The sequence below is a fragment of the Trichosurus vulpecula genome, chromosome 4, assembly GCF_011100635.1.
Source record: "Trichosurus vulpecula isolate mTriVul1 chromosome 4, mTriVul1.pri, whole genome shotgun sequence".
Taxonomy (NCBI): domain Eukaryota; kingdom Metazoa; phylum Chordata; class Mammalia; order Diprotodontia; family Phalangeridae; genus Trichosurus; species Trichosurus vulpecula.
The window spans coordinates 216,430,943-216,453,957 of NC_050576.1; the positions used below are offsets into that span (position 1 = coordinate 216,430,943).

Consider the following 23,015-nt stretch of genomic DNA (forward strand, 5'->3'; position numbering starts at 1 on the left):
ATGAACTATAGCAGTAAATTGTCAGGGAACTAGCTAGAAGTCAGGAAACCAGCCCAGTGAAGTTGCCCCCGGTCAGGGGCAGAAGTTCTGAGTCGGCCTTGCATCAGTAGAAGCACGCTTCCCTGACCATTGTCACAAAGTGAAACCATATCAAAATGATGGCTTGCCCCAAGTAATTCACACAGCACAGTAATTCACTGTGACTCATACCACGTGATGTGACACATCCCTCAGAGAGAGAGTAGGCTCCTTGAGGACAGGAATTTGTGTTGCTTTTCGTATTTTTTTATTGATGTACACAAGAATATTGAGCAGCATCTTGTGCATAGTAAATGATCAATACATGTTTATCGGTTGAAGTCCAGTTGAATTGGTCTCTTGGGAATGGGCCTAGAGGTGTTCTATCTTCTGTCTCGGCCTCATTGTGGTAACCTTTCCTCTCCCTGTCTTTGATCTTCCCTCGTAGACGGAGCCCCACTTAGTGAGCTGTCCTGGTCCTCGTCTCTTGCTGTGGTGGCTGTTTCTTTCTCTGGACTTTTTACCTTCATCTTCCTCATGCTGGCTTGCCTGTGCTGTAAGAAGGGAAACATCGGGTTCAAGGTAAGGCATGGACTGGACTTCATCCATGGAAGGGAGAGATGAGTTTTGTAGTGAGAGAGGAGCCTAAACCAGGGCCCATTGCCTGCCAGACACACTGTTCATGTTGATTTTGAAGCCTTCCAGGGGTGGGCCTGCCTTCTGCCCAGCTCTGTGTCCTCTTCCTTCTGCAAGAAATCCAGAGGATAATGTGATTTGGTGAGACTGGTTACCTGTTAGTGTCAGGAGGGTGATGAGGGTGAATGCCTGCCAGTGGGTAATGTCTTGAGCCTCATGCCTAGCCCCAGCGACCTAGCACAAAGCCTTGGAGTAATCTCAGGCATTCTGGCCCTCTTTGCCTTTTCCTAACTCTGGTGATAGGTTTTATTTCATTGTTTTATTTATTTGTTTGTTTTTGCTTTCTGGGTATGTGATATATCCACTGGCCACATTTTGTGGCAGAGGTCTGTTATTGGCACATTCGCCAAAAACCTCATTGAAGAGAACTGGCCAGACTCTTCTGACCCAGGGTTTGGTCAGAGCAGGTCCAGGCAGTTCTATCAGTGACCACAAATCCAGCCCTCGCCTCTGCTGGCTGACCTAACTCTGGTAGAGGTGGGTGAGAGCCTGAATGGTATGACAGGATCCATTCCCATTGCCAAGAATGTTTGCATAAAAGCCTGCGGTCAAGCTGACCTTGAGTTCAAAGATGCCCATCTTTTAATCGAAGTGCCCATCTCTGCCTGTCGAAGGTAACAAAAAAGGATACACACACACACACACACACACACACACACACACACACACACAAAGTATCCCTGAGAGGAGTTAGGTATCATGTCCTAATAGTGCCCAACCCTTGCTGGTTCTATTACGGAGCATCTTCTCAGGTACACCTGAGACCTCTTGGGTGGCAGTAGTCTTAGTTCTCCAAACCTCTCCATCTTCTTCCCATCTTTGTGCCCATATTGATTTCCTATTGAAGCTCGTGGACAATTTTGTGCCAATGATATTTATAGGCTTTTAGTGATATTAATATTGATAACCATAATAATAGCACAGCTCCAATGAATTACCTCTCTATGGAATCACTCATTTGGATCTACAAATCCTGGGGCCAGAGTACTGTGTACAAAAACTATTTCTGATGGAGTTTTAGAGTTTTCTCAGTTTCCTTGCTAAATTAATAGAGGCAGTGCCCCGTACTGTGATAAGTTTATGGTCTGCCTATTGGAGGGATTTCTTGGTTACTTGAGCCCTGTGGATTATAAGTCAGACATCAAAACTGCTTTTCACTTATAGTGCTTAGTTTATCTCCAATAAATCACAGCATTGTGTAGAGAAAAAAGCCCTGACCTTGGTATCAGGAGACTGGGTTCTAATCCCAGATCATTACTTTTTAGCCATATGGCCTTGGGCACGTGACTTCTCTTAGGTTCAGTTTCCTCACCTTTAAATGGGAATAGTATTATCTGCAGTGCCTAATTCTTAGGTTTGTTGGGAGGTAATGGATATGAAGGCATTTTGTCAACACCAAGTCACTTTGCAAATGTGAGGAATTATCGTTGTTAAATCCTAGGAGGTTTAATGGCCTGGGAAACAGAACAAAAAGCCCTTGGTGCTGTCAACAATTCAATTCAGTAAACATTTATTAAGTGCCTACTTTGTGCTGGGTACTGTGTGAAGTGCTGGGATATAAAAAGAAGCAAAAGACAGTCCCTGCCGTAAAGGAGCTTACGATCTAATGGGAGAGACAACATGCAAACAAATATATACAAAGCAAGTTATATGGAGGATAAATAGAAAAGAAATTAAAAGAGGGAAGGCACTGGAATTAAGAGGGCCTAGGGAAGGCCTCCTCTAGAAGGTAGGATTGTAGTTGGGGCTTAGAGGAAGTAGTTGGAATGTAGGAGGAAGAGTTTTCCAGGCATGGGGGAAAGCCATAGGAAAGGCCCAGACAGGGCATCACTAGCCTGACATCACCAGGACTTCTTTAGCTAAACCTTTAGATTCTGAAAGTCACAATCAAAGCTGAAATTCCTGATTCAGAAGCACCTCTGATTCGGATGGTCTTTTGAATTGAGTTAGCCTGATTCACCAAGTTAATGGGTCAAATCACCATTTCCCAAAGGGAGTCTGGTAAACAGAATCCACAGCACTAATGTTAATTATTGTAAGAATTTGGAGTATCTCTCATTTCTATGGCATTTTTTTTCCTTTCAGAGGGCTCCTCCATGTGGTTATTTCATGAGGAATCCCCTCAGTCTTTCAAGGTAGAGAGGGCAGAAATCATTATCATTACTTAGGTAGAAGACTACTTATGTTTCTGCCTTTTTATAGGTGGGAAAACAGAGGTGAAGGAACTCCTTGGGGATGGAGGGCGATGGGATTTCCCAAAGTGACACAGCCATTGTGGGACTTGAGCCTCCACTGGTGTGAATGGACCAAACTGCCTCTGGTTGGTGATTTTCCCATGGTCACATAGCCATTATGGGACTGTCCCCCATGGTCTGCCAAGGCTAGGCTACCCCTAGCTGCCCTCCCATTACTTCCTTGGCCCCTCTGTTCTCTTTCCCAAGTCCTCCTGACTTCCTCCTACCCTTTCTTCACCCAGCTCACTCCTCACCAAAGGACTCTGCCTGGCACAAAGCTAACCCATCTCGCTAGAGCAATTCAGTAATGCTGGGCATTGCAGCAGGGTGAAATGCTCTGGCCCCAGGCCACTCTCAAAGGGTGGGAGTCTCTGACCTCACAGGCACAGAATGTGCTGGAGAAAGTGATCCTCCCACAATCTTTGGGATTTTTGTGGAGATGCCTGGCAATAGGTTTGCAAAGCCAGCTGGTATAGAGGGAAAAGAAATAGAAAATGAGTGGGGAGGCAACCAAGGAGGGTGTGGGGGGGCAGTCCTATCCTAGCTTTTTCCTAAATACCCCAGGAGAACAGAGCTCCACACATTGTGGCTTCCCCTGCCCTTCTCCTACCAGCCCTCACCCCTTCATCCCTTCTTTAAGATGCTTTCCTCAGAAAATGCCAGATGGAGAACTGGCTTTAGGGAGTGGCTGCTTCCTAGAGAGGCTCCCTCCTAGACACCACTGGGTTCCCCCTAAGGCAGCTCAGCTCCTCGAGCTTCTCCCTGTCATTTGCTTCTTTAGGACCGTGGATGGGCAGCACAGTGGTGCTGGAGCCATCCCTAGGAAGAGGGGGGCAATGATCATACTGTCCTATCTGATCACTGCTGTAGCCTGTGGACTCAAGATTTCTCCCTGCAGCACTGCTAGGTAACCAGGTTTGTCAGGAAGCGCCCCCCCCTTCACCCCCAGGATGGCTTCAGAGCACCTCTCCTTCCAGTGCACAAGTTGGAATTCCTATTTCCTTGGGAAGTGGTTCATAAGAGCCCTTTCTGAGATGGATAGGCTGAGAGTGTGACTTTGGTTTTGAACTCAGTGTAAGGTAGAATTAGTCAAGGAAAGGGGCTGGGCTTTTAAATGGATTGAAAGTGCTTTTGAAAATTCTTTGGTATAAGAGATGATTCTCCATGAGGAGGCAGGAGAGAAGGGATGATGGAGGAATTTAGGCGATGTAAAGGTAAAAGATATCCATAACAATTCAATTTTTTTAAAAAAGTGCTCTTGAATGTCCTCTGCCCCTGTTGGTAGCACTTGAGTGCTAGGAATGGAGAGGAGAGTGCATACTCTGTTGTGATGGTTTCTGGGCACTTTCCTTAGGAGCAGGTGTGGCAGCAGCCACAGTGCAGTCAGTTGTTGGTTTTATTCCTTTTGGTTTGGATTGCCCAACCTCAAGCTTTTATAGAAGACCGAGGAACTCCCTGTAAATGGGTGGGGTGGAGAAGGGTTGCTGAGTTGGCTGTCCCAGCCCAAGGGTAAAGGTCTAATCTTCATCTGGCAGATGGCTGGGGTAGGTGGCATGGGGCTGGGGAGCCCAGGGTGGGGGGTGAGTCTGTTTTGCAACAAGGCTTCCTTGTGGAACTAAGGTATGCTCTCTCTATCCTTAGGGAGAGAGTTAAGGGTAGAGGGCAGGAGGTGAGGAGTGAATGAATGTGAAGGAGCAAAATGATTTGTTGAGATTTTATAACTGGAACTAAAGGAGCTTTCTCTTTCTCCTCCATTAACTTGAGAAGTCCAAGGGTTGGGTAGAATTGAGCTGGGTTTCTGGGGCCTCCCAGTGGGGATAGTTCACGTCTCATATTGGACCACTGTGACCTCCAAGTAATTGAGTGTAAAGAGGGAGAGAGCCCTGCTTCCTGCCCCAGCCTCTTCTTTGTTCAAGTGTGTGCAAAGTTTTATTTGATTCATTCTCTAACCCTATTGGGAGAGGAGAAAGGGAGCAGGAATACTGGGAATAGGAGCCGTGCACATGGTTGGTGCAGGCACAGGAACACAGTCCAATGGACCCTAGGAGTTTCGAGGTGTGCATGTACCTGATTTGCATGCTTGTTCACTTGCATAGAGGCTGTTGCACATGTAATAGAAGGCAGCTAAGGAAGACCACCTCCCATTTTCTTTGTGGGAAATTACAGCATGTAAGGTTATATTGAATTCAGGAGGAAACTGCCTGGCTAAGGATTATTAGAAACCTCCTGGTGATGCTTGGCCTCTGTCCTTCAGGCTGCTTGAAGGGCCATCCTAGGTGGAGATGGACCTGCCATTCTTTGGCTCTGACACTGACCCAATGATGCAGATGGGTGCTACAGGTGTTATGATCCCCTTTTTATAGATGAGGAAACAGATTCTCAGAGAAGCTGAATGAATTTCCTTTCTTCATTTCTGTGTGTCTTCCTTGTAGAGAAGATGATATCTCTTCAAACATTAAGAGTAGTCTTTGGTTTGGGTGTAGGAGGAAGAAAAGTGAAATTACTCATGTTTGGATCCCGGTGGCTGAAGAGTCAGGAAGGGAGAGAGATAGAGAGACAGAGAGACAGAGACAGAGAGAGAGAGACAGAGAGACAGAGACAGATACACAGAGAGACAGACACACAGAGAGAGACAGAGAGAGACACAGAGAGAGGAGGATAGGGGGAGAGAGAGAGAGAGAGAGAGAGAGAGAGAGAGAGAGAGAGAGAGAGAGACAGAGAGACAGAAAGACAGAGAGACAGAGACAGAGAGACAGAGAGAGATAGAGACAGAGAGAGAGTGACAGAGAGACAGAGACAGATCCATAGAGAAACAGACACACAGAGAGAGACACAGAGAGAGGGGGGCAGGGGGGGAGAGAGAGAGAGAGAGAGAGAGAGAGAGAGAGAGAGAGAGAGAGAGAGAGAGAGAGATGTCTTTGAATATTGAGCTTCTAAGGTCCATAGACCCCAGAGTAAGAGGTTGAGGTCTATGGATAGATTTCATGGGGTCTTTAAACTTAGGTGGGAAAAAATATACCTGCATTTCAGTATAACTGATTTCCATTGTAACTGTATATATTTTATTTTATTTATTTAAAAACATTACTCTAAGAAGGGGTTCATGGGCTTTACCAGACTACCAAAGGTTTCTGTGGCACAGAAAAGGCTAAGAACCTCTGGTTTAGACTAAGTTGATATGTTGAAGATTTCTCTGGAGGCTCAAAAGTCCCTACAGGGGTTGTCTGTTTAGTTGTTTTCGGCCTTGTCCAACTCTTTGTGACCCCTTTTGTGGTTTTCTTTGGCAAAGATACTGGGTTAGTTTGCCATTTCCTTCTCCAGCTCATTTTTATAGATGTGGAAACAGGCAAAGAGGGTTAAGTGACTTGTCTAGGGTCACACAGGTACAGCTAGTAAGAATCCGAGGCTGGGTTTGAATTCAAGATTAGTCTTCCTGATTCCAGGCCCACTATTCTGTCTCCTGTGCCACCTAGCTGCCTAGAGGTGTTAGGAGGGCGGTGATAAATGGAATCTCCACAGTACTTAACACCTTGAGAACTATCAGATTTGACTTAAAGCTTCCCTGCCAGGGCCTGACACAATTTCTCTCTCTCTCTATCTACACAGTCACAGTTCTTTGTTAAGAGGCACTTGGGTCAATTTAGCCAGCCTTACCTCTCCTCTCAACCATGCCCACTGCTACCCCCCAAGCTATGGGGCTCTCCCTGAAAAGCAGAATACTCTGCCAAGGCAGTCTGACTCAACCTGTCCGCCTGCATAGCTCTGCCACCTCTAGCCAGAAGCATTTCCCTCCTCCCCAGCCCCGCCTATCCACCAAGGTGGCTTCAGGCCACAGGACAGACTGGGAAGGGACACCCAGGAATCTGATTCAGGAGAATGGTCTGATGTAGGAGGTGGAGCCCCCTGCTACCCATGGGACGCTCCTGGCTATGCTCCATGCTGCTGTGTTGAGTAATATTTTCTCTTTGTTCCTTTGAAACAGAGGTTCTTAACCTGAGGTCTGAGCAACTCTTCAAAAAAAAAAACAACCTTGATAATTGTATTTCTGTATAATAGGTTTTCTTTATAATCTTGTGTATTTTGTATATTTAAAAGCAATATTCTGAGAAAGGGTCCATAGGCTTTACCAGACTGCCACAGGGGTCCATGACCCCCAAAAGTTTAAAGAAACCATGCCAAAACTAGGGGCTCCTCTAGTGTATTTAGAGCTGGTGTCTCTGAGGCAGAGGTATGAAGTAGATGTGGGCAAAGTGCGGTGTAGTGGTGTGATGAGCCCTTCTCCCAAGCCATCCTCTGCTTCCCAGAGCAGGCAGTCTGAGGCCTGGGACCTTTGTGAGGACTTTGGGGAGTGTCTAGTGCCTGTGGTTTGGAGGGGAAGAATAATGAGACAGGGGAGGGAGCAGAGCAGGAGAGAGAGTGAGAGAAGTATGTGTGTATGGGTGAATGGTGGATGGGGAGAGAAGAGACTGCAGAGAAAGTCTGGAAGAAGCTTTATATGCCATTCTGCTACGGAGTGGTGATCCTGACCTCTTTGACCCTGACAACAGGGGCAGAACTGAGGCAAAGAGGAAGAACTGGGGGCTGGGACAACAGAGCCCGGAGGGGCAAGCAGGGAGGGCTTGGTGGCAGATGCGGGGAGGGGAGATGGTAGAGCAGTGTATGCAGTCAGCCTTCAGGACCATGGAGGGCACCTTTTGGAGCAGGGGGGGCTGCCCCCACCACTTTTTTTTTAACTCACTGCCTATCTGTCCATCCCTCCATCCATCTGACTGACCCATTACAGGAGCCCCCAGGGAACCCTGGATCAGGATCCACGGCTCACGGGAGGTCTCCGTCTCCGCTTCCCCCCCACCAGGAGTTTGAGAATGCCGAGGGTGACGACTACACCACCGAGTTCTCCGTGCAGGGGTCTCCGGCCACGCAGAATGGCCCCGAGGTGTACATACTGCCCCTCACTGAGGTCTCACTCCCCATGGCCAAGCAGCCTGGGAGATCAGGTTAGTCTCATATTAAGAACTCAGGGTCAGCCCTGAAACTGGGGCCCTGCACTTCTCAGATACTGCAAGGACCACCTATTTCCCCACCTCCTCACCTACCCTACCCCCACATTCTTACCCTGAGACTTGGAAAAGATTAGAGATTGTTCTCTGGACCATACTGAATTGAGAAAAAATTACGGTACAGGTAGGCTGAGGTCTTGTTGGAGACTTGCATGGGAGCCCCTTGCTCCACACACTGTCCCTAGGATCTCTATCATAATGCCTACTTTGCCTGACTGCCTAAATATGACTAGACCTGTTGGTGGTCTTTCAACTTCTTAGGGAATTCTAGACTATGTCATGGTAACATCCTAGGACTAAGGGTCAGATTGCACAAAGAAGGCTTTGAGTGGGCCTTGGGTCCACCTGGGCAGTGGCAGAATTTCTTGATACAGGTATCGTGCCCTACTCCCCTGGAGCACTGTCCCTGGCCAACATGATACTTATTTCTAAGAGTATGTACAAACTTGATGGCTGTTGTTAGGTTTAAGCACCCTCATCCCTATCCCTCAGGGTAAGCTCCTAAGGGTCCTGGAGTAAGAACAAATGACCTCAGATAGTAAGATCTCAGGGTGATGTGTATAGAGGTCTGCCTATCCTGGATCCCTTTTCTTTGACTATAGTGCTTCAAGGCAGGGTTTCAAAGCCTAGTGGAGCCTGGCCTATCCTAGGGGAACCCCCAGGACAGCTGTCTCTTGTCCCTTTGGCTCCTGGAATCTCTGCCATTTCTGAGGAAGACTATACACTAAGGGTCCCTGTCATCTAAGACTCCAGGACTGTAGCTATAAGGAAGGGCCAAGTGATCAGGCCATAGGAGCTATAAGATTTGGAGCTAGAGGGAACCTTAGAGATCATCTAGACCAGGGGTGGGGAACCTTTGGTCCCAAAGCCAAATGTGGCCCTCTAGGTCCTCAGACGCGGCCCATGACTGAATCCAAACCTCACAGAACGAATCACCTTAATAAAAGGGTCTGTTCTGTAAAACTTAGACTCAGTCAAAAGGCTGTACCCAAGGACCTAGAAGGCTACATGTGGCCTCGAGGCCACAGGTTCCCCACCCCTGATCTAGTCTAACCCTTCATTTGACAAGTGAGGAAGCTGAGACCCAGATAATCAGTCTTTCAGTCTGTCAACAAGCATTTATTCAGCATTTTCTATGTGTCAGGCACTGCGTTAAGTACTAAGGATACAAAGAAAGGTAAAAATGAAAACCAGCAAACAAAAAAATCCTTCCAAAAACTCACTGTTCTCAAAGAGAAAACGTTTCTAATGGGAGAGACAAATAAATGATTTTTCCAAGGTCACATGAAGTGAATAATAGGGCTGGGATTTCAACACACATCCTCTGATTCCAGACTCGGTGGCTTTGTCCGTATGCCATGCTGGTACTTAAAAGCCCCTCCCTTCTCTGGAGCTGTCCTTTTGAGAGCGGGAGAATGGGCACAAGAGGGGGAGTTCGAGCTTCATCCTTTCTGGCACAGGGCCACAGTCTTTCACAGTTGTGGAGTGTGAGAGGGAGGAGAAACTCCAGGTCCTTCTGCACAGATCCCTTCCCCTTCCCCCCACCAGGGGAGCACTTAAGGTTTGGGGGAGATGGGTAGAAGATAGACCTTCCTGTATAATCTCTTCCAGCCCTAGTCTCCATTGGTATATTCTGGTTAGAACTGAAAAAGACCCCATGCCAGCCAGGTGGCCAAGACTCGGAAGACATACCAGCCTTAGCCTTGTGGCTCCCATGTGGCTGGAGCTGATGTGTAGCTACACACCTTACAGAGGAGAGTTGGCTGTCCTGCTCTCTTTCTCCTTTGGCCCAGAGCCAGAGATTGTATCAGAGAAGAATGAAGGAACCTATACCTGCCCAGAAGGTGCAGGCTTGGATGTTCAGCTGTTAAGGAGACAGAAGGAAAGAAAGTTTGGGGTTAAAGTATAATCTACATTTTCTTTGATGCATCCTCATCCTTCTAGGAAGGCCCCTTTAGGATATGGGGCAGAGGAGGGGGGAGAAGCAAGACTTTGTTCTGTTGAGTGGCACTCACCCCAACTCTGTGCCATCCTGTGACCTCTGAACTGGGCAGTCCAAGAGGCTCTGGAGATTCTGCAAATCCCTTGGACTACTGGAAAGAAGGCAGAATCGGTGCTAGCTTATTTCTTCCCCTCCTCCCAAACTCCTACCCCACCCAGTGATTGTGGACATGAGCCCAGGCCAACCACACATCCCCATTTGGCCATTGTGCCCGAATGGGGCAGCTCATCCACACACACAGGCACTTTTCTTGTGTTCTGTGAGCCTCGTGGGGTGTGGGGCCCATGAATCTGTCCTTTCAGCCTGAGAGGAGTGGGTGGGCCGGAAAGGGGGCTGGGGGCTTGTTCCCAGTGGCGCTTTGTAATTTGGGGAGTGAGGTCGGGGGGGGGGGGTAGGTGTGGGTGGGAGAACAAGGTACTTTTTCACTATTTCTTCTATCAGAAGGCTGGATTCTTCCATCACAATGGGAAAGGGGCCAAGATTGGGGCTGGGTAATACTCCCAGGACTGAGACTTGCCCTGACCAGGATCCTCATTCTCTTGGTGCTATCTGTATCCCACCTGCTGAATGCTGAGGGTTCCCGCACGCACTGTACTGACCCTTACTCTAACTCAGTTTCCCTTTCTGTAAGTTCTGAGGAGATAGCCTCAAGTTGCCCCCCCTAGTTCTGTGAGGTCTCCATCACCATCCTTGAGCCTCCAGCCATGGTCCCAAGGTCTCTGACCACCTATAGGAGGTTGATCTAGTTTACTCACTTCCCTGAACTGGGGGTAGGACTGTAAGACTCCAATTGATACCCCAGAATAGAGGTGGGATAGGGAAGGGGTTTCATAGAGTAGCCCCCTTCCTGACTAAGGTTGTCTGAGGGCGGTATGATATATGTGAAGTGTGATGTAGGAGCAGAGTGTAGGAGAGAAATAGACAGGTTTTCCTAAGTCGTCTTCTACCCTCTGGACTTTGGGAGTGTGACCCTTCCAAGGGGGACATTCTGATCTCAGAGCTGAGCTGCCTCTTAGAGGTTCCGAGGGGCTCTATGTCAGGCAGCTATTGTCAGATTGATAAGGAGGCTGTGGGCAGGAACAGATAATGTAGGCCCATCTCCCACCTGTCCTTCCTAAATTTAGGCCATGTGTTCTGAGCTTGGACAGGAAAACTTTTCATTTTTTTCATCATTTTTCCACCAACCTCTAACTGAACTTGGGCATTTCCTTCAGTTACGCATTAAAAAAATTATTCTGAGAAGGGGTCCATAGATTTCACCAAATGCCCAAAAGGTTAAGAACTCCTGCCCTGGGCCACAGTGTGTGTGCCCTCCTCAGTCCCCCTCCCTAAGGGAAAAAAACAAGGACAAGGGTGACAAGCTCCCCAAACCCTTGCCCACCCTCCCCCAACTCAGGCTTGGGTCCAAGTTATCTCTCTGGCACACAATGAGAACTTCTAGAAACTTCAGTTGCAATGCCCCTTCCTTCACTCCGTCACCCTGCCCCTCCCTTCGTCTACTTAGAGTTTCCAGGAAAATGAAAAAAAATGTCTAAAAGCCAAATGCTTGCCCATAGGAAAGCCATCTCCCATGCTAGGGAGCCCTGGGACCCATCACTGAAAGAAGGCTGCGAACCCAAGGCCCTCCAGTGCTTTTTAGGTATAAGACCTGCCATCTGGGGAGCAGTCCTGAGCAGGCAGGGGGAGATGAGATCAGAGAAATAGAGCTGGAAGGGACTTGGGCCATTGAGTCCAGCCCCGCATCTTACAGATGAGGGAGCTGAAGCACAGGAAGGAGTTCAGTCGCTTCTCCACAAGTCCCATGTCTGGTCTCCAAGGGATTTGAACTCAGGTCTTGCTGACTCCAGTGCGCTATCCACTGAGCCATGATGCTCACATACCTAGTAATGATAATAGTAATAGTAATACCTAGCATTTAGAGAGAGCTTTGAAGTTTGTAAAGCACTGTGAAGGAGCTGCTTCGATCTTCAAGAATTCTGACAGGGAAGGGTAGTTATTTTCCTCACTTTTGCAGATGGGGAAACTGAGACAGAGAGCTTAATTAAGTGGCTTCCAGGGTCACAAAGCTGGGGCACAATTAAAACTCAAGTTTTCCTGACTCCTGAGTTCTGCGTTCTCTCTACCGAGCCGCCTCACTGCTCCAGTCCAAGGTGATTCCTGACCACCAGTGGGTGGTCCAGTCCCCATTCCCTGCCCTCGACAGGTGGGAAATATAAGGGAGATGAAGGAACTTGGTCATGGTTAATCTCACCCTGAGACCAGGATCCGGGTGCCTGAGTCCCAGCTCTAATACTGTGACTCTTTATTTACTCATCTTCAGGGAAGAGTCCTCCTCTTTCCCCTTTCTATAAGGTTGTCCAGCTGTGTCGTTCTCTCTCTTTCTCAGATTAAATGCAGATAAGTCTACATGGGACCTGCTGCCTTTCCACCCGCGCTCGGTTCTAGAATTTCTTGCAGATCTTAGCAGTTGTGGACATTCTAGGGCTGACAGGCTGTTTAGGAGGGATTCCTTCTGATAAGAGAGCTGGATGGCCTGGAAGGGCAAGGTAGACAAGGGGCAGGTTGGAGGACTCATTTTTCTTTCTACTTTCTGCTGTACCTCATTGATTGAGAGCTGGAAGGGCACTTACAGGTCCCTGAGTAACCCCCTCATTAGAAAGGTAGGGAAACTGAGGCCCAGGGAGTTTATGTGGCTTGTAAAATCTCACATGGGCAGAATTGGGATGTGAACCCAAGTCTGCACACCATCTCCACTGTGCCAGACTGCATCAGAGCGATAGGAGTCATTTCAGTTTTGTTCTCATTTCTAAGACTACATTGTCTATGATGAGCAGCCCAAATTCAGGAGTACAGAGACTAGATAGTTACATCTTTTAAGGGCTGTCCTCACCTGGTGGTCAGAAATGAGAAAAAAAAGAGAGAGGAGGTGACCACATTAAACTTGCCCCGCTTCAGATGCTGAGAGAGCCAGAAAACACCCTCAAAGCAGCCTGGGTAATTCCCAACAATCAAGGCCTTGGAGAGTCTCAAAGGGCTTAGCCAAAAAGAGGAGGGCCCTGTATGCCTGCTTGAGTTTCCCAACTAAAAATTAGAACCATGTGCCTGGAACAAAGGAGTGATAGGATTCTCTTCCTGTTTCTCCTGCCCCAGGAAACTTCTCCCAGAGCCCTGGAGGCCTCTCACACCAGAGTCAGGAACAGGTGGGAGAGGGTGGTGCTCGGAGATGTCCTGAGAGGATGAGAAGTTGGGATTTTAATTTTAATTTATAGTTGCACCCTCCTTCCCCTCTCACCCCGGCCCCTTTCCTCCGGACCACAAAACCCTGGGACACCTCCCAAGTTTAAAAGGGACTTCTGTGAATGGTTTCTAAGTCTGGGGCCTGTAGGAAGAATCAGCAGGCCCTCGTCTCCCCATCAAATGGCAAGTGAAGAAATGACATATTCTCTCAGAGTCATAGAATGTCAGTGCAGGAAGGACCTTAGAAATCATCTAAGCCAAGTCCCTTTGTTTTATAGAGGAAGTCACTGAGGCAAAGTAATTTATCCAAGATCGTATGATTGAGTAGCTATCCAGACTTCTAGTGCCAGGCTTTTCTTCAGCACATCACAGAGGGAGCCCCAAGATGGAAAACTATGAAGTTCTCCCTTTATCTTTGTTGAAACATCAGGGATTCAGTGATTCTGTCCTCAACTCTCTTCTCATTTTGGGGACCTGGCTTCTTGGGGTGCAACTGGGGTGAAGGGCTTGGTAAAATGTCTCTCAAGTGCCCTGGGGTCTGATTCCTGAAGGGAAAGTAATTCTGTCTACCCAACTCTCCTTCCTCTTAGGCTAAGGGGCCCCAAGAAGAGGCTGGAGTATTTGCCTGAAATCTCCAATTTCCACCCCCCCCATGTCTCCCCTCCAGTAAACAAGGGTGATGTGTGTGGGAGCAGAATTCAGAGCATGCCAGGAAGAGCTAGAGGGAGTCAGGGTAGATACCAGCGTCCAGCAACCGGCCCCTTCCCTCAGGATTGTGCCGGGTGCGGCCACCACTGACCTCACCCAGCCCTGGTTTGGGGTGGGAGGGAGCCCAGGGGAGAATGGGGCCAGTGTGTCCCGTGTAGGGCTGTGCCAAGCGGTCCCCAACAATAGGCCTTTGGTGGGGCTGGAATGTCACTGCACTGATTGGCTTGGAGGAATGTCAAAGTGTTCCCCATCTTTCCCGCCCTCTGTCCTCCTATACTGGGGCGGAAGGGGGTGGGTGGGCAGCAGCATCAGCAACTTGCCCAAACAACATTGTCTGCCTGATGCTGCCCACTTAGTGGGCTCTGGGCTTTTCCATCTTCTGCATTCAGTTGCTGGGCTCTTACCCTCTCTCCGATCCAGGCTACTCACCCTACTGATGCCATGATGGGATCCGCAGAATAGCTCCCCTGACTCTCCATCTCCCAGACAACTAGCTTTTTTCCTTTGGAAGCCATTGCTGCCCTGAGCAGTGAGAGGTGCTCAGTGATCCTTAATGAACGCTGGCCAGCCCCACGGTCACCATGGGAGCCTCCTAGGCATGGACCCTCTTTCCTGGGTGATGCCCAGGCCCTCTTGGCTTTCTTGGGCTCTCCTGAAGATACAAGGGTAGCACCTGTTTTGGTGTCATTCTTCTTGGGCCCACCTGCAATGGGAACCCCAAACTGAGGTCGAGTGACCAAAATTGGATGGTGCTGATTGAAGAGAAATTGGGTGGGGGGAGGAGGGGAACCACTGAACCTAGCCTACTCTGTTACAGTTCAGCTGCTCAAGTCTACAGACCTGGGACGCTACAGCCTCCTGTACCTGAAGGAGATTGGCCATGGCTGGTTTGGGAAGGTGAGTTTCTTTGGCTCATGGATTTTTCTGTCTTTCTCTTTTACCCCCACCCCACCCTGCACCCCTACCTCCGCCCCTGGCCCTTAGGACCCAATGTTACCTAGAGGGAAGATGTCATAACCTTAATGGTAGAGATGCAGGCATTTGACTTAGGATGGGGGTTAGATAATTCCTTAAGAACCCCATAGCATGCTTTGTCAAAGGATCTCAAAACATTTTCAGTCTGTTTGCTCAGTGGCCCAGTACCTTCCCTCTAGTTTTGGAGGTGAGGAAACAGGAAAGGGTGAGAGAATCTTTGCCTGAGGTTCTGCAGCGAGTCAGTCAGCAGTACAGCCCAGTTCCCTGCATGTCCACACACGAGGGCCTCTGTGCTGCCCCTAGGCTGAGTTCTGACCCTGGAAACACCCAACTTGGGGCCCCCTGAATTAGAGCTGGGATTAGTGGGATCCTTAATACCCTGTCTGTGCCTTTTACTCTTCTCTGGGAGACAGGTAGGTGGCCCCATCTTGCCAAGGCCCAAGAACCTAGCCTGGGCCTGGGACTACCGCTGGTGAAGGAGGTAATTCTGGGGGATGCAGGCGCTGGACTTTGCAAAGGAGTCTCAGCACTATGTATCCCTGGCTCTCAGCTCTATTATTCAACTCCCTTTTCTTGCCTTCTTCTACTCCTCTTTGCCCCACAGACTACCATTAAATTCTGTCTCCCCCACCCACCTCCCACCCCGGGGTTGAGAGGGGCATGCAGAGAAGTAGTTTGGGAAGGTGGGCTACCAATCCCTTAGGGAGGAGTTGATAGAAGAGCCCCCACCCTGAGTCCCATAGTGAAATTCATTGGAGTTCTCCCTTGAGTCCCTGGGTGGAGGGGACCCAGGGCAAAGCAAAGGCTTGGTAGATGTGATGGTTTCCGTTAGGACAGGAGGTAGAAAGAAGGCCTTCCCAGGAGGTCTGGGTAAGTTGAATAGGTTGCTACTCCACCAGGGAGTCCATGCGAAAGAAGTCCACAAACCTGGAGTGCACTATTCCTTCTTACAGCCAGGACCTAGATGGTAGCTCCCAGCCAGACAGGGGTGTTAACCTGAGGCCCGCTTCCAATACAAGTGGGTTTTTTTTTTTTAACGAGGCAATTGGGGTTAAGTGACTTGCCCAGGGTCACACAGCTAGTAAGTGTCAAGCGTCTGAGCTCAGGTCCTCCTGACTCCAGGGCTGTGTACCACCTAGCTGCCGCTCAAGTTAGTCTTAAGAAAGGAACAGGACAGTGGGCTCCCTGGGCTGGTGCTGCCCTTTGCTCTGAGGTTTCTTTGCCCAGCAGGTGAGCCCCTCCTTCATGACAAGGCCTATGGTACGGGGACCTGTCAGTCAAGGGGAGGGAGGGGGTGTGGGTGGGTGACAACCCTGTTTCCTGCCCATGCAGGTATTTCTGGGTGAGGTCAATTCGGGTATCAGCAGCACCCAGGTGGTGGTAAAGGAGCTGAAGGTGAGCGCCAGTGTTCAGGACCAGATGCAGTTCCTCGAGGAGGCCCAGCCGTACCGGTAGGTGGAGGCAGCCACACCCAACTGGCAAGCCCCCTTGTTCACAAGGCCGGTGTTGTGGGCTGTGCAGAGCGGGAGATGGTGGGGACCAGATCCAGATCACAGCTGGCTTGGATCCTAGAAGAGGAAGGGGGTGGTGGTGATATCAAAGCGGGTCACAGCGACATCTGGTGGACAAAGAGAGGAATCCCAGGCTTGGCCAGAGAGCCGGCATGGGTAATGCTTTTCCCTCAAGGCTGCCCCTCCTCTGTCCAGTTGGGTTGATGTCTGCATAGAGCCCCGGGTCTGGAGCATCCTTTCTCCTTTGCTGCCCCAATGGAGCTCATCATTTCCTCACAGGGCTCTTCAGCACAGTAACCTGCTTCAGTGTCTGGCCCAATGCGCAGAGGTGACACCATACCTGCTGGTGATGGAGTTCTGTCCGCTGGTGAGTCAGGGGCTGGGGCAAGACCACTGGGGGAGTTCTTGTAGCTCCCTGCTCTGCCTCTCTCTCTAGATCAGGGGCTCTTTACCTTTTGTCATGGGCCTCTTGGCAGTCTGGTGATGCCTGTGGACTGCTTCACAGAAAAATTTTTTTTGGAGTGGGGAGGCAAGCCGGCAATCAGGGTTAAGTGACTTGCCCAAGATCACACAGCTAGTTAGTGTCAAGTGTCTGAGCTCAGATTTGAACTCAGGTCCTTCTGACTCCAGGGCCAGTGCTCTGTTCACTGTGCCACCTCGCTGCCCCAACAATATTTTTTTTTTAAAGCATAAAATAAAACACAAAGGGAACCATCAATTCTCTTCAAATGTTGTTACCTCAGGTTAAGAACCCTTGCACTTTTCTTGGTTCTTGGCTTGGAGCAAGATCAGGAACCACCAGATAAGACCAAGTCGGTTGATGGCTGCATCCGCGTGGGAGCTTAGTCCTGCAGATTCAGTTGGGGGACCAGAACATCCTGGGACTTTCTTGGAGCACATACTCCATTTACTATAACTCTGAAAGGTCCAGAGAATTCTGGTTGCATTGATTTGGTTCTGTAAGACCAGCTAAAGTGATTTAAGTCCTGAGAGGGCCCCACACTTAACCAGACATTCTCTGTAGTGTCTTGGATTCCTGATCGATGGAAGCAGACCCACGGGGAAAGCTTGGGGTGGCACCAGTCACAGCCTGAACCCTTCAACCCCAGCCAGAATTGATCTGGCCATGCAGTGAGTGGTGGGGCTTCCCCACAGGTTCCTGGGAGCTTGTCTGTTATAGCTGGAGAATTTCCTTGGCCCTCTAACAAAACATCTGTGGTTTGGTTGGGGGGCACACTGTCCCTCTTAAAGTACTTGGAGCCATGTTTTAGTGATTTTCAGCCACGTGGGCCCTTCCCTGTCCCCATTATTTTGTTGTATTTCAGCTTTGTAAATCAGAAGCAAACATTTTACTATTTTATGAATGATGTAACTAGATTCAGCCCCAACTGTTTATACCAGTAGCATAGGAACCAAAATTGATAAGACAGTTCTGTCCCCTGATTAAATTCATATTTCTGAATAGCAGATTAGATCTCTTCTGGTTTAACTTCAGTACACCTGTATGCATGTTGTCTAATTTGTAAAGTATCCACAGAAAATGCTTTATCTAAAGGCAGCTGAGCATCACAATAGATAAGACCCGAGCTCAAATCTAGTGTCACATTCCTACTGAGTCAATCTAGGCAGCTAGGTGTCACAGTGGATAGAGTGCTGAGCCTCAAGTCAGAAAGTCTCATCTTCCTGAGTTCAAATCTGGCCTCAGGCACATACTAGCTGTGTGACCCTGGGCAAGTCACTTAACCCCGTTTGCCTCGGTTTCCTCATCTGTAAAATGAGCTGGAGAAGGAAATGGCAAACCACTCCATTATTTCCACTAAGAAAATCCCAAATAGGGGCAAGAAGAGTTAGGACTGAAATGGCCAAACATCAACAAGCTCTTGAACTATGACTTCAAGAGAAAGAAGGGGAAAAGTATTCCAGGCAGAGAGTAATAGCACGGCCAAAAGTGTGTGTGCTAAAATTGGTATATCATCTGGAACAAAGTGAAAAGTATAAATAAGAGTTATGGGAAGTAAGGTCAGAGAAACCAAGAAGGTGGAAAATTGTAAAAGGCCTTCAATGTTAGATTGGGAGCTTAACCATTATGACCCTTCTACATTCACAAAAGTGGTGTTTTAAAAAAAAACAAGCAGACTGTTATGCAGAAGGAATTGAAGCATCCAGAGATTAGGGGCAGAGAGAACAGATAGAAAGCTATCATGATAGTCTTTTTTTATCACGATAGTCTTAAGCAAAAACCAATAAAGACCTGGACCAAGGGTTGTGGCAGTGACTAGAGAGAGCAAAGGGAGGACCCTGGTTTTTGGGTTAGATTCTATTTGTAGGCACACTATCATTTCCCTTTTACTACAATTTAAAAAAAAAAAAACAGTTCTTGTTGGATTTTTTTTTTTGTTAAGCTCTTAGGAAATCAGTAAAATCGTATATGAAACTCTGTGGCACATTTAGGCTTAGGAATTAGAGGCCTATCCATTTTATGCACGTAGCTAGAGGGGGTTTCTGCTCCTCCTCATCTGATGAGTAAATCACCTGTGCTGTACCACATGCTTCCGCAGTCTAGCATGGTGCAACAAAAACTACTTTACCTCAGGTTCATGGATTTATTATCCATAATTGGTATTAACCGTTATTAGTAGAGATTACCTATGTAATTATAAGCTGAAGAAATGGACTTTTTAATTTGAAAATTTTTTATGCATTTTTTTCAGATTGCATGTAAAACAACACCCATTCCTGTTAAAAACACAGAAAGCATAGGAATAAATGGAGTTTTTCTTAAACTGTTAAATAGTATATGTCTAAAATCATCAGCAAGCATTATCTGTAATAGGGATAAACTGAAAGCCTTCCCAGTAAGATCACGGTTGAAGCAAGGATGCCCATTATCACCACTATTATTCAAGAAATGTTAGCTATAGCAATAAGAAAAGGAAAAGGAATGGAAGGAATTAGAATAGGTAATGAAGAAGCAAAACTATCTTTGCAGATGATACAGTGGTATACCTAAAGAATCCTGGAGAATCAACTCAAATTACATGTAAAAACAAATTTTTAACTTTTGTTTTTTTTTATTTTGAGTTCCATATTCTCTCCCTCCCTCCTATCCCCTCTCCTAGAGACAGCAGGTGATTCTGTGTAGATTATACATGTGCAGTCATGCAAAACCTATTTCCATAGTGTTGTTGTTCCATCTTTTCAGTCATGTCCCACTCTTTGCCACCCCATTTGGGATTTTCTTGGCAAAGAGCCTGGAGTGGCTTGCTGTTTCCTTCTCTAGCTCATTTTACAGATGAAGACACTGAGACAAACAGGGCTAAGTGACTTGTTCAGAGTCCCACAGCTAGTGAGTAACTGAGACTGAATTTGAACTCTAGGAGATGAGTCTTCCTGACTCCAGGCCTGGCACTCTATCCACTTTGCAACCTAGCTGCTCTATTACCATATTAGTTATGTTGCAAAAGAAAACACAGAACCCGACACCTCCCCCCCAAAAAAAACCACCCCAACCAAACAAGAAAAATAAATAAAATTTAAAAAAAATGGTATGCTTCATTCTGCATTCAGACTCCATCTGTTCTTTCTCTGGAAATGGATAGCATTTTTCACCGTAAGTCCTTTGGGATTGTCTTGGATCATTGTATTGCTGAGAATAGCTAAGTCATTCACAGAAGCTGATTTTTACAGATTTTAACAAATATGCTGGATCTATCTAATTTTAACGAATACAGACAGTATCCAAATGAGTGTCGTCTTCTTTAAAGTAATCACCGTCAGCATTTACTCATTCATTCCCCAAATGCTGGCATTACTCAGCACATTCCCAGAACCTTAGAGTCAGAAGACTTAGATCAGAATCCTGCTGACAGTTATTACTTGGGCAGCCTTGGGACAGTCACTTAACTTGCCTGGGCCTCAGTTTCCTCATCTGTAAAATGAGAAGGTTCAACTCGGTGGTCTCGGAGGACTTTTCCAGTCCTGGGTCTCTGTGTTCTTGTGACCTCCAGAGCAGGAGCCACACAGGGAGGTCTGTCACCCTGCTTCGTAGTCTCGGGTACCAGGACCGGCTGGCCTTGGGTCCCTTCCAGTGCAGAGATGTTATGATTCTGAAATACCTGAACCTTTTATGTCATGGTCATGTCACAGGAACACGGGGCATAATGGATTCATCCAAACTTGAGACTGCCAGCCCATTTTCCATTTGGTTTAGTCTTGTGTTGTGATCCCCCACAAAATATAATAATAATTAATAATCATAATGGTTATTATTATTGCAAGCATTTATCTAGAGCTTTACAGATATCGCGTTTGAACCTCACAACCCCTCTGTGAGGTGTCCTCCTTCCACAGAAGAGGAGAGTGAAGCCAAACAAGGTTAAGTGACTTGCCCTGGGTCAACATGGCCAGTATCTGAGGTGGAATTTTGAACTCAGGTCTTCCTGGTTCCAAGTCCAGGGCGCTAAACACTGTGCTGTGTAGCTGCCTGTTTTCTTGCTGGTATCTACCCAACTTGAATTCCTTTCCTGGGCAAGATCCTTCCTCCAACCCAAGGAATTGCTTTGTTTTGTTTTTGTCTTCTAGTCCCCAGCCTACTCTTGGTTGAGGCTCAGTCCTCTACTCTGTTCTCCCTGCCTGTATCGTTGAAGGTTTTGTTCTGAGGTTTTTCTTCTTTGGAAATAACTTTTTCTCCTAACTGCTCCCCCCTTAAGCTCTCCCCAGATCCAGACTTTGTCTGTCTTAGAGGAACCAGAAGAGCATTTCTCGTTACCTTTTTACCCCTAAGCAGTGTAGTGTATTGTAGAATATTCTAACAACATTCTAATGTTATCCTGGCCCAAAGGCAGCTTGTCAGACAGACAGTAGGAGCTCTGTGCTCACCTATGCTGGCCTTGGCTCCCCCCATCCTTGCATGCCTACTCCAGGGAGCTAGGGATATAATTCTGGGGTCTCTCTTTGGCAGGGAGATCTCAAGGGCTATCTGCGCAGCTGCCGGGTGGCAGAGTCCATGGTTCCAGATCCCCTGACTCTGCAGCGGATGGCTTGCGAGTTGGCATGTGGAGTCCTGCACCTACATAAGAACAACTACGTGCACAGGTAAGCTGGAAACTGGTACCTTTCCATGGCTTTAGGCAGAGGGCTCACGTTGATAGGGCTGGTGGTGGCAGGAGTGGTGGAGGTGGGGTGGGGGGGCAGGGGCATCAGAGTTAAATCCTGAGATAGTGGTTGGGTGAGCCTGCCTCTTCTCTCCTAAGCTGGGGGGATTTGAATCTCTCAATCTCTCCTGTCTAACTAGAAAAGAGATTGGGGAGCCAGAAACTACCCTCTGCCATTCTTCTGCCCACCTGTGATGCCTGCCTTTCTCTTGCCTTCCATTCCTTTCCCAATGTGCTCTTTTCTTCCCTGCCCTGTGGATTTGGGGGGAATTTGCCCTGGATTTCACTAGATTGTACTTGGTGGCCTGGGTCTGAGACTCTTTGCCAAGCACTGGCTTCCCCTTCCCAGGGATCAGGGCCTCTGTGTTGGGTTAGCTCACCCCTTCTGGGATGTGTCTTCTGCTTGCTAAGGGAGCTGCTGGATGGGAGGCACTGCAGTGAGATGTGCTGTTCTTTGTCTCCAGGACAGATTGGAGAAGGAACAAGGTGAAGAATGAAGGATTTAGGTTAGACAGAGGAAGGAAATTCCTGACGGCAAAAGCTATGCTCTGTGTGGATCCAGGTTTTGTAGGCCTTTAAGAGCAGGATTGAGTCTCATGTAGTTGGACTGGCTTAGAAGGGGTTCTACCTCAAGGCTGAGAATCCTTTGAAGTCCCTAAGGTCAGCATTTAAAACTTGAGGGTATCGAATACAGTATCCTCCTCATATTATAGATGAGGAAATGGGTCCAGAGGTGGGTAATGACTTGCCCAGAGTCCCACAGGTAGTAAGTAACAGAGCCAGGATTTGAACCCAGGTCTTCTGACTCCAAATCCAGTGTGCTCTCTTCCACGATGCCATGCCCCTGCCTACCACCTTGCCCTGCCAGCTCGAGGATTCTCTGATTCTGATTCTTCCAGGATGCACGAGCAGCCATGGGGGCAGCCTCTCCCCCAAGCACCACTGCTCACCTTGGCCTTCCTCCCCAACAATATCCTGATGCTGAGTGAGCGGCACACAGAGACTCCAGCATCAGTGATTTTGTTGAAGAGGGTGGCTGCCAGCTTCTTCCTGACCTGCACTGCCCCCTCTCCCCTGAGGCCTGTCCCAGGAGCAGGAAGAGGAGTCCCGCTCTTGGATCCTGCCCCCACACCCAGGACACGCTGCTGCCCGGAACCTTGTAGCTTGCTTGGAGCATGGCAGCCTTGGAACGTCCCAGCTGGGAGGCCGGCTCCGCACCCCTCTCCTCTCCCAGCCCAGCCACCAGCCCTGGACCCTTGTCCTTGAGCCACACGTCTTTTCTAGGTGCACTAGTTTTGTCAGTGAAAAGCTTTGAGCCTTGGACCCAGACCACCATAGACATTCCTTTGCACACAAACTGGTTTTGGCCAAGGGCAGCAGGGGAAGCCCACCTCTCCTGAGTAATCTCAGCCTTCTCTCCC

General features: G+C 48.2%; 1 protein-coding gene across 1 annotated transcript in view; it reads left to right on the forward strand.

The window, feature by feature from the left end:
- The first annotated feature begins 547 nt into the window (after positions 1 to 547).
- AATK (apoptosis associated tyrosine kinase) overlaps positions 548 to 23,015 on the forward strand; it is a 41,268-nt gene continuing 18,800 nt past the window's right edge. The window contains exons 1-6 of the mRNA XM_036757981.1: positions 548 to 600; positions 7,804 to 7,945; positions 14,773 to 14,852; positions 16,263 to 16,381; positions 16,721 to 16,808; positions 21,402 to 21,535. Of these exons, the coding sequence (XP_036613876.1) occupies positions 556 to 600; positions 7,804 to 7,945; positions 14,773 to 14,852; positions 16,263 to 16,381; positions 16,721 to 16,808; positions 21,402 to 21,535 (608 nt within the window). The 5' untranslated portion in view covers positions 548 to 555. The remainder of the gene's footprint in view (positions 601 to 7,803; positions 7,946 to 14,772; positions 14,853 to 16,262; positions 16,382 to 16,720; positions 16,809 to 21,401; positions 21,536 to 23,015) is intronic.